The sequence below is a fragment of the Mixophyes fleayi genome, chromosome 2 (genome assembly GCF_038048845.1).
Source record: "Mixophyes fleayi isolate aMixFle1 chromosome 2, aMixFle1.hap1, whole genome shotgun sequence".
Classification (NCBI taxonomy): domain Eukaryota; kingdom Metazoa; phylum Chordata; class Amphibia; order Anura; family Limnodynastidae; genus Mixophyes; species Mixophyes fleayi.
Window position 1 is genome coordinate 82,989,083 of NC_134403.1, and position 13,245 is coordinate 83,002,327.

Genomic DNA, 13,245 nt, shown 5'->3' on the forward strand with positions numbered 1-13,245 from the left:
GGTTTACTGGTCAGACGGGTGCCATCCCTGTACACTAGTGAAACCAGGCTATAGAACTGGTCACTAGACTGCATGAGAGGGTGCTTATTGGCGGCGTAATATACATGCTAATATGGTGAGTGCAGTGGATACACATTTTGCATAAAATGGACATTGCCTAAAAATTGTCGACACCTGGCAATTAGAATGTTTTCCCCAAGAATCACAAACCTAGACTAGAAAATATGCAAAAGCTTTGTTTTGTCTGATCCCCACTACGTATCCCTTCGCCCAACCTCCTTTCTTTTTCTTTTGTACCCCTTCTCCTTTTGAGCACAAAACTCAAATACAAACTAATGCTGCTTTAAAAAGGGGAAATATTCAAAAGGACAAGAAGAATGAGGGGCTTCTGTGGTTGAAGTGCGGTCAAAAATGAACACAGAAACAACTATTCAGAGGCAGCAACTCACAGGAAAAAAAAAATACTGCAATATAATTAATATTGCAGTATTGCTAAGTATGTTTAAATTTGTTGGCTGAAAACATGGAAACATCTTTTCTATTGTTTCAACACATAAAATAACTAGGGATGTGCACCGGCCACTTTGGGTGTCTCGTGTTTTGTGTTTTGGATTCGGATTCGCTTGAGGTTTTGGGTTTGGATTTGTTTCGCAAAACACCTGACGAAAGGTTTTGGATTCGGATTTATTTTGAAAAAACATAAAAAGTGTTAAAAACAAGTTTTTGGGTTTATTTTCACTCCTACGCTATTATTTACCTCAATAACATTCAATAACAATCATTTCCACTAATTCCTAGTCTATTCTGCAGAATCAGTGAACTTTGTAATATTGCAGTACCAATGGACTTATACTGCAGGATTGTTTTTTGTTTTTTATAAAAAAAAAAAAATTTATAACTTTTTTTTATAAAAATTTTCATGCTGTGCTGTGCTGTGCCCTTCTAAGGGCATTGTTATTTCCCCAGCACAGCACGAGATATAGCAGGACAGAGGACCACCTAACACAACCTCCCTCTATCCTGATCCATGCCCGAGTGAACATGGCGGCGGCTAGCGGGGAATTTATAGGATCCGAGTATCGCGAGATCAGACAGCGGGATTATGACTCCGAGCCTCGGTTTCAGTTTTGCAATTGGCGGGAATACCCGGATCTGTCTCGGATCGGCAACGTTCGGGTGGGCTCGGATTTCAGATATCCGAGCCCGCTCATCTCTAAAAAATAACAGGCAGAAGTCACTGATACTCTTACCACCCAGGAGATCATTTGGTTTCCAAAGTTCTAATTTACGGACAGTGTGTCGCAAGAACACAATTTAGCAACTAAACAGTGTTTACCATTCTTAGCTTTACAGGACTTGTTGTCAGGCTGGAGCAGATATCCCTCCACACATCTACAAGTGTAAGACCCTTCAGTATTCTGACAGGTCTGGCTACAAGTTCCGTAGAGTGTGCATTCATCAAAGTCTGCGGAAAGAGGAGAGGGCTACATGTTAACATTTGTAGATTCTCTTTCATCAAATGTTATTTTCATAGTTATTAAAAACACAAGTGCTATAACAGACTACAGCAAAAAAAATAAAAAAAAATAGGGTCAGCAACGATACACACAAAACACATTATTAAACTAAACATAATTATACAAAGACCAGACATCTCCTAATTTACTGATCACACACAGATAACTTGATCTGCATTACCAAGTTATTTACAGGACAGTGAGTAGGAGTACCAGACAATTCTTGGAGATTGGAGAAGCAAAAAATTAAAGACAGGTCTGTTTGATAGCATTATTAACTGAAAAATAAAAACATATGGTAATAATTTATTCCATAACTGATAGATTGCATTAACTCTTTTCAATGTTCAATAATAGTTATATTAATTTCTTCCAGTGCTCTCTTGGACTTAAAGATCTACTATTAGTGAATCAGTAATGAGAAAATGTTAGCACCCCAGCTATTTCTGGCCTACCTCTCCCATAGCACACAGCCTTCTAGTTTCTGATCTAAGGCGGTTGGCTTTGCATGAGAAATGTAGCTCTGCAGCAGTTGATAGATGACTTGCCCATACCTGATATATGCTCAGCAAAGAGGTGCCAATTAAACTTCACATGGGCTAATAGCATTTAAAGAGGATTTATAGGATTGGGTTTCCTGCCAATGCCCCAGATCACCAAATGTAGATATTTAAAATTAGAACAAATCTTGTGTGTCCAATTGTCAATACTTTTCTCGTACAAATTGCTGGTATAATTAAATTTGCATGATCCTGTGACCCTTTAATGGTTAAAACAGTATGTATATTTTCGGTTTAACCTCAATACTTTGGATACATCCTAGCAATTATCCCCCCGTATGACTAACAGGTTTTTACATTAAAATGGAACAAAACTTTCACAATATATTTTCTTAGTAAAAAATAAAAACAACATTTATAAGCATTGTGGTCTCTCAAATGATTCATCATAACATCATGCGATTAAAACAGTCACAGTCATGCTTTAAGAACCCTTGTGCAAGCAAAATTGTTACTGACCATTGCAAGACTTTCCATCATCAGCGAGCTGAAAGGAGGTATTACAGTAACACACTGGTCCGGACGTGGTAGATGCACAGTTATGCTGACATCCCGATATGGTGCAGTTGTGAGCATATTCTAGGATGGGGAAAACAAAGCAGCAAAAATTCTATTAGGAAGGTGGTTTATACTTTCCTGTTTGACAACATTTTATGAGAATGTACTTGTGGCCAAGTGGATACATTTCAAGTTCCGTCAAAACATAAAATTCACCCTAGTGCGACACAGCAGTAAAATTTTAAGGCTTGTTCACAATGCTGTTAAATAGAGTGCACGATCCGTGAGCTATAGTTACTTGCAGTCTGAGCAGGTTTAGCGCTGCATTTACATTTGTTATGTAGCGATGTGCAAGGTGTTTCAGACACTGGACTGCTCTGTGTTTTTCAAAAGATTTTCAGAAATAGAGATTTTTGACCAACACAAATTTAGTCTGTCTGATCAGACTAAAGTAGATTTGAAAACTCATGTTTAATTTTTTATCCGCTGAGCACTGTGCCAAGTCTGATCCTTCACGGACCATTTACAGATGTACAGTATACTTCTAGACTTCAAATTTCTCTGCATTTATGGTACACTGCTGAATATTTTATTTACAAAAATAATGGCTTACATTAACATGTAATATAATTTGGAATAACATGGAAAATAATTTAATAAATTAATACATAAATAGCAATCCAAGGAAAAATACATGAAACCTTGGAAGTGAAAAGGCTATTTTCAGGTCTTTATTTTTTATGTATATATTGGTTTTTCAAAGAGAGTCTCTTACAAACCTATATTCTACTTTCAGTTATTTTAATGTTTCCTTCTCTGGGAGACACTTTTTTTGTATTCGTTTATTTATTTAAACTTCTTTTCTTTACAAGAGGTTTATGCAGCCAGTGCCAAGTGTCAGGCACACTGTTGTTAACTAACACATACAACGTTTAGTATTTAATGCTCATGCCTAAGGGTTTATTTATCTTGTCCTTGGCAAGTAACAAGTCATAAATGAAGCAGCCACCAGCAGCAAAGGAGGAAATGGCATCATCATGTCTAGTTCTTAGTGTACACAGAAAATAAATCTCCCTAGGGTTTGTATGCCTAGCATTCCACATGCAGAGAAGTTAATTGGACAGATTAATTATTATGTGCAATGATCCCATAAAGTGTGACTATTCCACTGCTAAGCAATTGCCACACACAACAGTATTCAAAATTACTACCATTCACAAAGCACAAAGCAAGAAATACATGACAGCAGAGAGTTCTGGGAATGGTAAGTAACTGAACCAAAGTGTTCTACAAGTCTAGTTTACAAATGAGAACTAAAAGGCCTGAATTACTTTCAGGTACCAGTGTTTCAACAGACACCTGAAAAACTATGTAAACGAGATGCTGTGCTGGTGGCATTAAAAATGATCTGGTTCAGTAAGTTTAGAAAACAATGTTTCAATGTGAATGCAACAAACTTTCCAGACAAAAAAGGTTTATGCCGCAACACAAAACTGCTGAATGATGGCTTTAATTTCTCATTTTATATCTAGACTACTTATTTTTCACTTCCTTTGGACAACCTCAAATATGTTCCTGTATTTGGTTGTTTGAGGACCTGACCTTCTCTCTGCACGAGAACTGTAAAATAACCACATCAGCATATTAGAGTTCTCCATGCATGTTAACCTTTCACCACAAACAGCCTGACCTACACACAAAACAGCCAGATTATCTTTTTACTACATTTTAACTCACTTTGTGCTTCTGAACTAATAAATTGAATTCTTTTTTTTTTCTTTTTTTTTTTAGCAAAACACCACTGACACACAATTTAGAATGTCTGTTTTTCGAAACAATTTAGGAGCCATTGTTTGCCATTACAACTATCTACCTGTTTGTTACAATTCGTTAACTTGACACAAGTCCCACTCACTATGGAGTCTATTATTTAGCAATATTGGGCAATAGCGCTGCTACCACCCAATTTAACAATAGAAGGACGCTGGGGCAGGTGAACGATGATCAGATGCTGGATGGCAGGGTCACTATGTGCATGCATGACTCGTGTTGCCAGTTCACACATGCGAATGAAAACAAGAAGTCTGGACCGGCCAGAATAAAAATAACTTTTTAGTTGCTAAAATGTCAAAACTAGAACAAATTATTTTACTAAATGAAAAAAATTTTCCTCAATAATAAAGCATATTTTTATGTCTAGAGTGTCTGTTATGCCATCCCAAGGTAGCGATGTGAGGACAGTGGCGTTACTTGTACTGCTACTGTCCTTGTTAAATAGACTTCCCCATGCAAAGCAATTCCAAGGAAGCTTTACCCAGCAATAGTTTTCACCGGTCGGGGGACTTTGACGGATTTTGGGATTCTCCCATTGTACCAAACTGTATTTAAGGTTTTTCTAATTTTGATAAATAGACCCCTCGGATCAGCTGTGTTTGCTAATGAGTACCTGGTTGCCAAGGACAACCATTTGCAACAATCCAATCAAAGATATAAAAACTGACAGCTCCACTGTCACTTCAATAAGTTTGACAGCCCCATTGCCATTAACTGAAATATATCTGGCATGATCAATCATCATAAGTGGTGTATGTCAGAGACTGGGGCAAAGGGTGCATGCAGTACCTGCTTCAAACTGGCTGGTTTTCTGCACACTGTCACCTTGGTAACTAAGGAAACATATTATGGTGAGATTATCTAAATAGCATGCAGCAAACTGGAGATCACAGCGAGGTAAAGTGCTTTTTAGGTTTTCAGGAAATGGTCATTAAAATTCATAATAAGAAGTTAAGATTTTAAATCAAAATAATATCACAATCCTCAAAATGTTGCCCAAATTATGTCTAGTGCATATTGACAAAAACTGTACAGTAAAATATTTTCAGAAACAAACATCCATGACATTACTATTAATAGCGTCACATGGTGTGCAACTACCTCAAACTTATTTTTTAAGCCAGCATATTCTTGCTCAGTGGTGCTCAACCCCTTTTTTTTTTAGCTGCAACTAAGGGGTAGATTCAATTAGCCGCGTTGTTCCTGCGCATTACCGTAATTTCTCAATTAATTTTTTTCTTGCAGAGCTGCAAGCAAAAATCAGCAGTGAAATTCCCATAGTAACGGTACTAATGCGCAACTATTACCATAGTAACAGTAAGAGCGTGGACCTCGTTATTTTAATTGAATCTACCCCTAAGTGTCAAAGTTTCATTGTCACAGGACAGTAAAATTCCTGCAGAATGTTTTGCATATCCGATACGGAGGTAACTCCAAATTCAGATTCAGGCTGTACACCTCTGCTGCAGCAAATGTTTTACCATCTCTGAACCACAACTCTGCTAGCCATTACTGAACTCAAACATTCACTGCCAGTGGTACATACGATGTTAAGCAATTTTGTAGGCAAAACATCAGACTATTTTCCTAAACAATAACACCTATGTGTCACCTGATAAAAGTGATACCACTGGAATTCCAACCCTGTTAATTCAAGTAGATTTCCCAGTGTCACTAGGAAATCTAAATATTGTTCAACTCTAACATGTAATAGAGGGTTATCGATTGCATTTTCGGTTCAACTTTACAGTAAACCATAGCAACCAACAGGACATTTACTTTCATTGTTAAACTTGACCTAGACATGTAAATGCAATCTTAGAAAAGGACCCAATTGGTCTATTTTTAAGGTCCCATAACAAACAGATTTCCAGCTACGATCTGGGGGAATTATTTAATGATAGGAGTTTGGAGCTACTGCTGCATCTCAGCCCTTATGAAGCAGCTATGATATTATGATCGTCAACAAGCGCACAGTTGTCGAAGGTCCCTAATTTCCAGTGACAAATTTTAAAGATTTGCCCTGGAAATGTCACTATTCTGTATACAGATTTTAAATCCCTCTATTTATTCTTTTACTACTGGCTTTGTAAAAAGATAACATGTCAGGATGAGGGTTGTCGTTAGTCAAGGTCTATTTAAACTGTATGTGTTTAAATGTAACCGCACAACAACAACATTTCCCTGGAAGTTATATTCAAATGTTGCCTACTAGGAGTACACAGAAGAGCAAGTGCTGTGAAGTTATGTACAGCACAGATCCTTGTACTGAATATTACACTTGCAAAGAAATAATTTATTTCAGTCACTATATAAAAATGTAATAGCACAGTGCTGGGGGAAAGTGGAGCTCTATCTCCAGCTCCATGGGACATCATTAAGAGTAGAAAAGGAGGATGTTCTCAGAGAACACAAAGTGCCCATTGTGGGAGACCCAGCAGCTGAGTAACTCTTGCACTTATACTGTGTCAAATCAATTTAACAGGAGAGCGTTGATGAATCCTGATGAGTGTGCATGGCCAAGAATAATTTGCAATTGTTTGATTTTGCTTCCTCCAAGTTCAATCCACCATAAAAAGGAAAAGCATGATCTTGTGCAGGAAGAGCTGTTGGCAGTGACCCATAGCAATTAAAATGGGAATTACTGGTTGTCTCAAGGGGTGCGTAAAATTTGGAGCATGTAACAGGCTCTTAGGGTTCACTAGTTCGTAGGGTACAAATATAGTACTCATGTGTTGGACTAAATAGTTTAAAGACCACTGTTGACAATAGAATTACATTGTTGTAATATTCTGAAACATCAGAAAGCATACTAGGAAATGAGCAGGTAGGACAAATCCAGAAAGCTTTCATTATTTAGCTAAATAACCAACATTAGAAGGTTAAAAAGAAGCATTACAGTACAAATGTTCCATGGTCATTTAAGTGTTATTTACAAAAACAATAACACCCAAAGATTTGTACTTGTCAATAAAAGTCCCCGTCTGATTTATTTAGTTGGTTAGATTCACTGTAGAAGAAAAGTATATAACAGAACCTGCAGCTGAAGCCAGTGGTTGAAAAAAAACCTTCTCCAATAACTTTTCACTCCAGGAATTTCAAAACCAACGCATGTAGATGATGTAGAACCAAATGTATGCAGAGAACGGCATATGAACCCCTCCGCTAAAGAGAAGCACATTCAACAAGAGTGTATCTAACCAACTAAGGAAGAAAGTCCTGGACTATTATGTACTATTTGAAAAAAAAATAGAAGATGATCAAATATAAAATGGCATATATTAAATTGTACGTTTCCATACCATGAATCAAAATAAAAGATAAGTGAACAATGCAGCAATATGTATCTTGTTTATGAGCAATTCACAGACAGCATTGTTTATAACCTAGGTAAACTCAGAAGCGCTAAATCGGTGAGTAAAACAAGATATCACTTCCCTTCATTTTGAAAGCGCAGAACACCAAATGGGATTGGAACATTATCTGAAACCATCCTAAATGAACACTATCAAATACATTCTAGATTGAATTGATCACATATGTGTAATGGGCAAGTGTAGGTCTATGCTACATTCATAACATGCACATAGAAAACTACATAAAATATTAGTGGTTTTAACCCCAATGATATCCTTAACTCCTGAGTAATCTTAGATATGTGGTACTGAATCCCGATCAGCATGCCGATTCATGTGTACACTATAACCATCGGCTGAAGAGATCATGGGCTAAATGTATCAAGGTGAGAGTTTTCCGGCGGGTTTGAAAAGTGGAGATGTTGCCTATAGCAACCAATCAGATTCTAGCTGTCATTTTGTAGAATGTACTAAATAAATGAAAGCTAGAATCTGATTGGTTTTTCAAACCCGCAGGAAAACTCTCAGCTTGATACATTTACCCCCATGACTCTGTAAAGTCTCTGGAGACCCTGATGGTGAGTGTATACACATTGCAGAATTGTTACACTGTTGAACGAGAGATTTATTCCGGTTTAAAAATCAAATTAAACAGTATGATGTGCTTTGGAACGATAATCGTTCATCGTTGCAGTGTACACAGTAACGCAATATTGGGCGAACAGTTATCGGATGATGGGCCTGATACTTGGCTGAAAGGCTGGGTACACACTACAAGGCTTAGTGTGGTAAGCAGATAACTGTGCACACAGGCAGATATAAGACTCCTACTCAATAGATTTAAGGATTTCGACAAAATTTATCCAACTAGATTTTTCTCTAACACAACAAATGTTTTGAAGGCTGTGAAGACCACACTGAGTTTGGACTCGAGCACATAAGACACAAGGACATTTGTGTTTCATCGCCTCTTAGTTTATTGTAATTCGTGTTTATATGCGTTTCCTAAAATACGCTGTTATATTCTATGCGTATTTTAGGCTATTGGTCATATATTAGATTAAATGTTGCCGGGTGGAATAGTTTCTCAGTGATCAGACAGAACAAGAGGTCTGGTCTAAACAGTGAGTAAATACAAATGCCATATCATCCACTTTGACATCTAACCAACAAGGTCATTGCATAATAGTACCTGACCCAATAGGCACCCTATCCCTAGGGAACCAACGGTCTCCAGCCAGCAAGGGGCAGAAATTCCAGGATTAGCCCTATCATCTTATCACCAGCTGCCGCCCGAATCCGCCCCCACTAGCTCTATGGCCATGGGAATAATAAGGGTTATAGGACCTGTGCCTTTGGGCTGTAGAGGGAGATCTTTGTTTTGTGGTGACTATGAACTACGCTTCCATCACGTGAATATTCTGTGCTTGTAAGGAATTATCCTGCCTTGTATCTGTACATCCACTCGCTTGTTCTACCATATGTTGAATAAACTACGCTTTGGTTGCAACGATTCGACTAGGTGATTTTCAAAGAACCCACCAGGACGCACGGTCCTCACAGAGACACACACCCAAAAATATGTTCCACAGCACCAACAGATATACCTAGTTTATTAGTTATACAGAATATCATTTTATATGATTGGCTGCATTCCCTAATACTATTGGCATTCTGAGCAATCTAGACCGATCCAGCATCCTAATAGTTTAAAAAGATAATTAGCCTATATCACTGTGTCTGGGGAGTGAAATGAAAGATTTAGAAAAATGTAACCTCTGTTATTAATAGTCAAGCGGACAAATGATTTATTCTTTAAGAAGAAATATGTGATTTTATGCATGGATGACAGGTTCACTTAAATTATCAAACATCATTGAAATACACTGCATTAGTCAATTAAAATAATGGCTAGTACAACATGCAAAGACAAAGTGATTAATATACATTACTAACAATCGTGTGATATGACAACATTATGCATATAGTTAAACATGAATGGCCCCACAGCAAAACTGGTGATTACAAGTCTACCAAGAAAATAGAGGCTTTAAGCTCAAATCCACAAATCTCTTCATCCAAGGGATGGTTTGTGCTGACCTGAAACCCCTACAGTACATTAGGATGCTCTCAAAGATTTAGATCCCGATTACTTTCTGTCCGCTCCTCAGCGCCTCTTCCCAACAGCTTCTGTACGCCAGCTCTTATTGTACTCAAACACCCGGACCTAGTGCCAAACACGAACAACCAACAACCTGCTCTAATGAAGCAGAGGTGCTGCCCAAAACCACAAAAACCACAGATAGAAGTCAATAGGAACAAAGAATCTTCATATGATGCATTCAGAGATCTGACAGTGCTCTAGATAGAGTCCTACAGGAACACTTCTAATCACAACAAGACACAGGCTCAAATTGTTCAGGCCATAGAAACACATTATCCAACAACAAAGACTGATTGGCGAGAATGATTTCAGCAATGCTAATGATTGTTCTTCGGAAACTTGGGATTCATTATAGCATAAAACTTCTATTGTAAGATCATCACTACTACAGCTACATCTCCGTAAGAATTACTAAACTGCACAAATAATAAACCAAAACAAAAATATTAAACCAACACCTTACAAAAATGCCAGACACAACTCTGCTTTACACAGTTTTTCACATCAAGAAAACATTTTGGAACCTCCTTTGAGAGTTATTTGACAGTTCTATGTTACACTGGCAAATGTTAAAAGTAGGTAGATTCTAAAAGTCATCTCAGGGATTTTAGAATCACAGTGTATCAGCCAGACATGCTCTGATACACTGTAGAACATGCAACACTGACAGCAAAACAGACAGATGAAGTAGTGAGTACATACCCCTTTTCCCTACTCTAATTTGCTTGTAGTATATCCATAACAGACACCAGTTGCTTTCCAACAAAGTAACATCGTATAGGAGGAAAGTTGCTGCTCCCTGTAACACACACACACACACACACACACACACTCTGATACAGACACACAGCTGCACTGAACTGTTTGCCAATATCTTAGCACATCTACATTACTGTAAGCATTAAACAAGAGCTAAATGTTCAAGCACAATTCACTCATACCCAGAAAATATCCAGTAAACAATTGTGAACATCTTTCACTGGACTTGAAGGAGTTTCAGATTTACAAAATGTAAAAAAAAAAAGAAAAAAAAAAAAAAAGAGTTTTAAACCAGAACACGTAGAGCAGAAGTAATTAATTCTTAGTAGGCATAGTGGCGACTGTGACTATTCCTATGAACATTACATTTCTCCATCATATTAGAGATGGTTTGTTCATCTTATGAACTCTTCCATTCATGTTTGTACTTATAAGTAGGACCTCGATGGCAATCCTTTGTGAAAGTTTTGACACCTCATACAGTGTATTTTAAAGAAGTCATCGGTTTGTAGCTTTCATGTGGTTTGCTACCCATGCATCTTCTTAAAATGAAAACGGCACATTACATCACACTCCCGCAAACCACCAAAGCTCATACAACCCATAAGAGTTATCAAGCTGCGGGTCTGCCAAACCACCAGGAAAGAGTCAAAATATTTTAAACATGTTTCCGATAGTCAGACCGCACAAATTGCACAGTGAATTAATCAGTGTTTGTCACAAAATACAAATAATATAAATAAATATAAAAAAAATGCCTCCTTGCATCCCTCTTTCTGATCTCATCACTTGGGGCCAGAAATAGAGCTGCATGCAATGCTAGATTATAAATTGCATGCATCTTATGACATTTACAACTCAAACTAAAAACATAGAAACTTTGCTCATATGTAAAAGGGCATCTATACCTTTAACTCTAAATCAGGGTCGGAAAGGCTGGCCTAATGTTGCCAGTAGACAACATGGATAATACACAGGGGGAAACAGATCAGAGTAAAATAAAGACAATACTTCATTGTGTGTTTAGAAATACTGCGGTGTGCGTTTTAAAAATGCATCCAATGGGTGTCGTTTTAGAACTCACATACCAAACCTCATTTTAGTAATTCCCCCTCATCAGCTTAAAGTAAACTGCAAACATTCAAAGCTCCTACTGTGCCTAGTCTAGTGACTACAGCTTATTAATGAAATCATTGCTAATGCAATAAACAGAAGCCTTATAAATACAAAAATCACTCAGTGTATACAAGGAAAATCTAATTATTTACATGTTTATCCAGTTCTACCAGGAAACGAAGCATAAGCTTTTTGTTCTTATACTTGTACCAAATATAATTTTATATGTACAAATATATAGCACTGTAAAGTCTTGTTTAAATAATACATGGCATATGTTGCAATTTTTGCTGTGTGAAAATTTATTCTTTTAATGTTTCATAAACTATACAGGATTTCACATTTGACAGCTGTCCGTTTGATAAGGATCAATGGCATTCAGTAGAAACAAAATGTAACTTTTTTGATTATAGATCCTTATCACTATAGAAGTATTCTGCATATATGTTGAACTCAGTTCACTGTATAAACTTCAAGACACCACATTGCTTATATCTTACCCCTACAGAAAGGTCCTTCATCCGAGCCATCCGCACAGTCAGTGTGGCCATTGCACAGCTTCCCCATAGGTATACAGATTTCTGTGCCTATACAGTTATGTTCATTGGGCTGGCATTTTGAAATCTTGCTATCTGGACCTAGTAAAGGAACAACAAAAAAAAGACAACATTAATAGTGTAATAAATTTTGTGAAGCATTAAATAAACTTATTTTCAAACTTTTATCATCAGAAAGGCATATACATGTAGAAGGTCTCAAGCTGCTATGATGCCGTGAATGGGCACAGGCTGGTGCCATAATGTGGAGGCATTAGGCTGGTACAATATATAATTGCCAGAATATAAATGATGGTTGTGACTGGATCACTATTATATAACTTTTGGTAAAAATTTATTTAAAGCAAATTTCGCAGGGCACTTATTTATGTAATTCAACATGCACTTATTGTGAGATAGGAAATTGTTATCTCTGAGGGTAGAAAAGTTTGTTTTTCTGTCTAACCTTGCTATAGGATATGCCTATTTCTGATGTATATATCTGATACAATGAGCCTGTGTTTACCAAGCCTCTTGTGTATTATTGTTTTTTGTTGTTCTGTGTGAATATGTATTCCGGATGGTCTAATGAAGAGCCACATGTTAATTAGATATTTTGATGTGTGAAGATCCAACATTGAAGGCAGGAACTTTTAATTAAGACTGGCTCCTGGACTCTTTGCATCTGAAAACCAGGTGCAGGAAAACACAGTAAGGTTTCTAAAAATTTCATAGCCAAGTATAAATATTAGTGGCTTTGCAATGTATGTAAATCAATGTTTTGGTAAACAGGGTTACATCCGGATTCTAAAAATAGCGTATGTCAGAACTGTATAAAAGATGAGCAGTGTGAGCATGCAAGTGTTCTTCTGACTTCAACATCTGACTTGATCACTGGTACCTCAA

At 37.2% G+C, this 13,245-nt stretch overlaps 1 protein-coding gene across 1 annotated transcript in view; it reads right to left on the reverse strand.

The window, feature by feature from the left end:
- The window catches only part of LRP1 (LDL receptor related protein 1), a 255,697-nt gene that overhangs the window by 175,978 nt on the left and 66,474 nt on the right, over positions 1 to 13,245 (reverse strand). The window contains exons 3-5 of the mRNA XM_075199407.1: positions 12,304 to 12,441; positions 2,537 to 2,656; positions 1,337 to 1,465 (exon numbers count right to left, since the gene is read on the reverse strand). Of these exons, the coding sequence (XP_075055508.1) occupies positions 1,337 to 1,465; positions 2,537 to 2,656; positions 12,304 to 12,441 (387 nt within the window). The remainder of the gene's footprint in view (positions 1 to 1,336; positions 1,466 to 2,536; positions 2,657 to 12,303; positions 12,442 to 13,245) is intronic.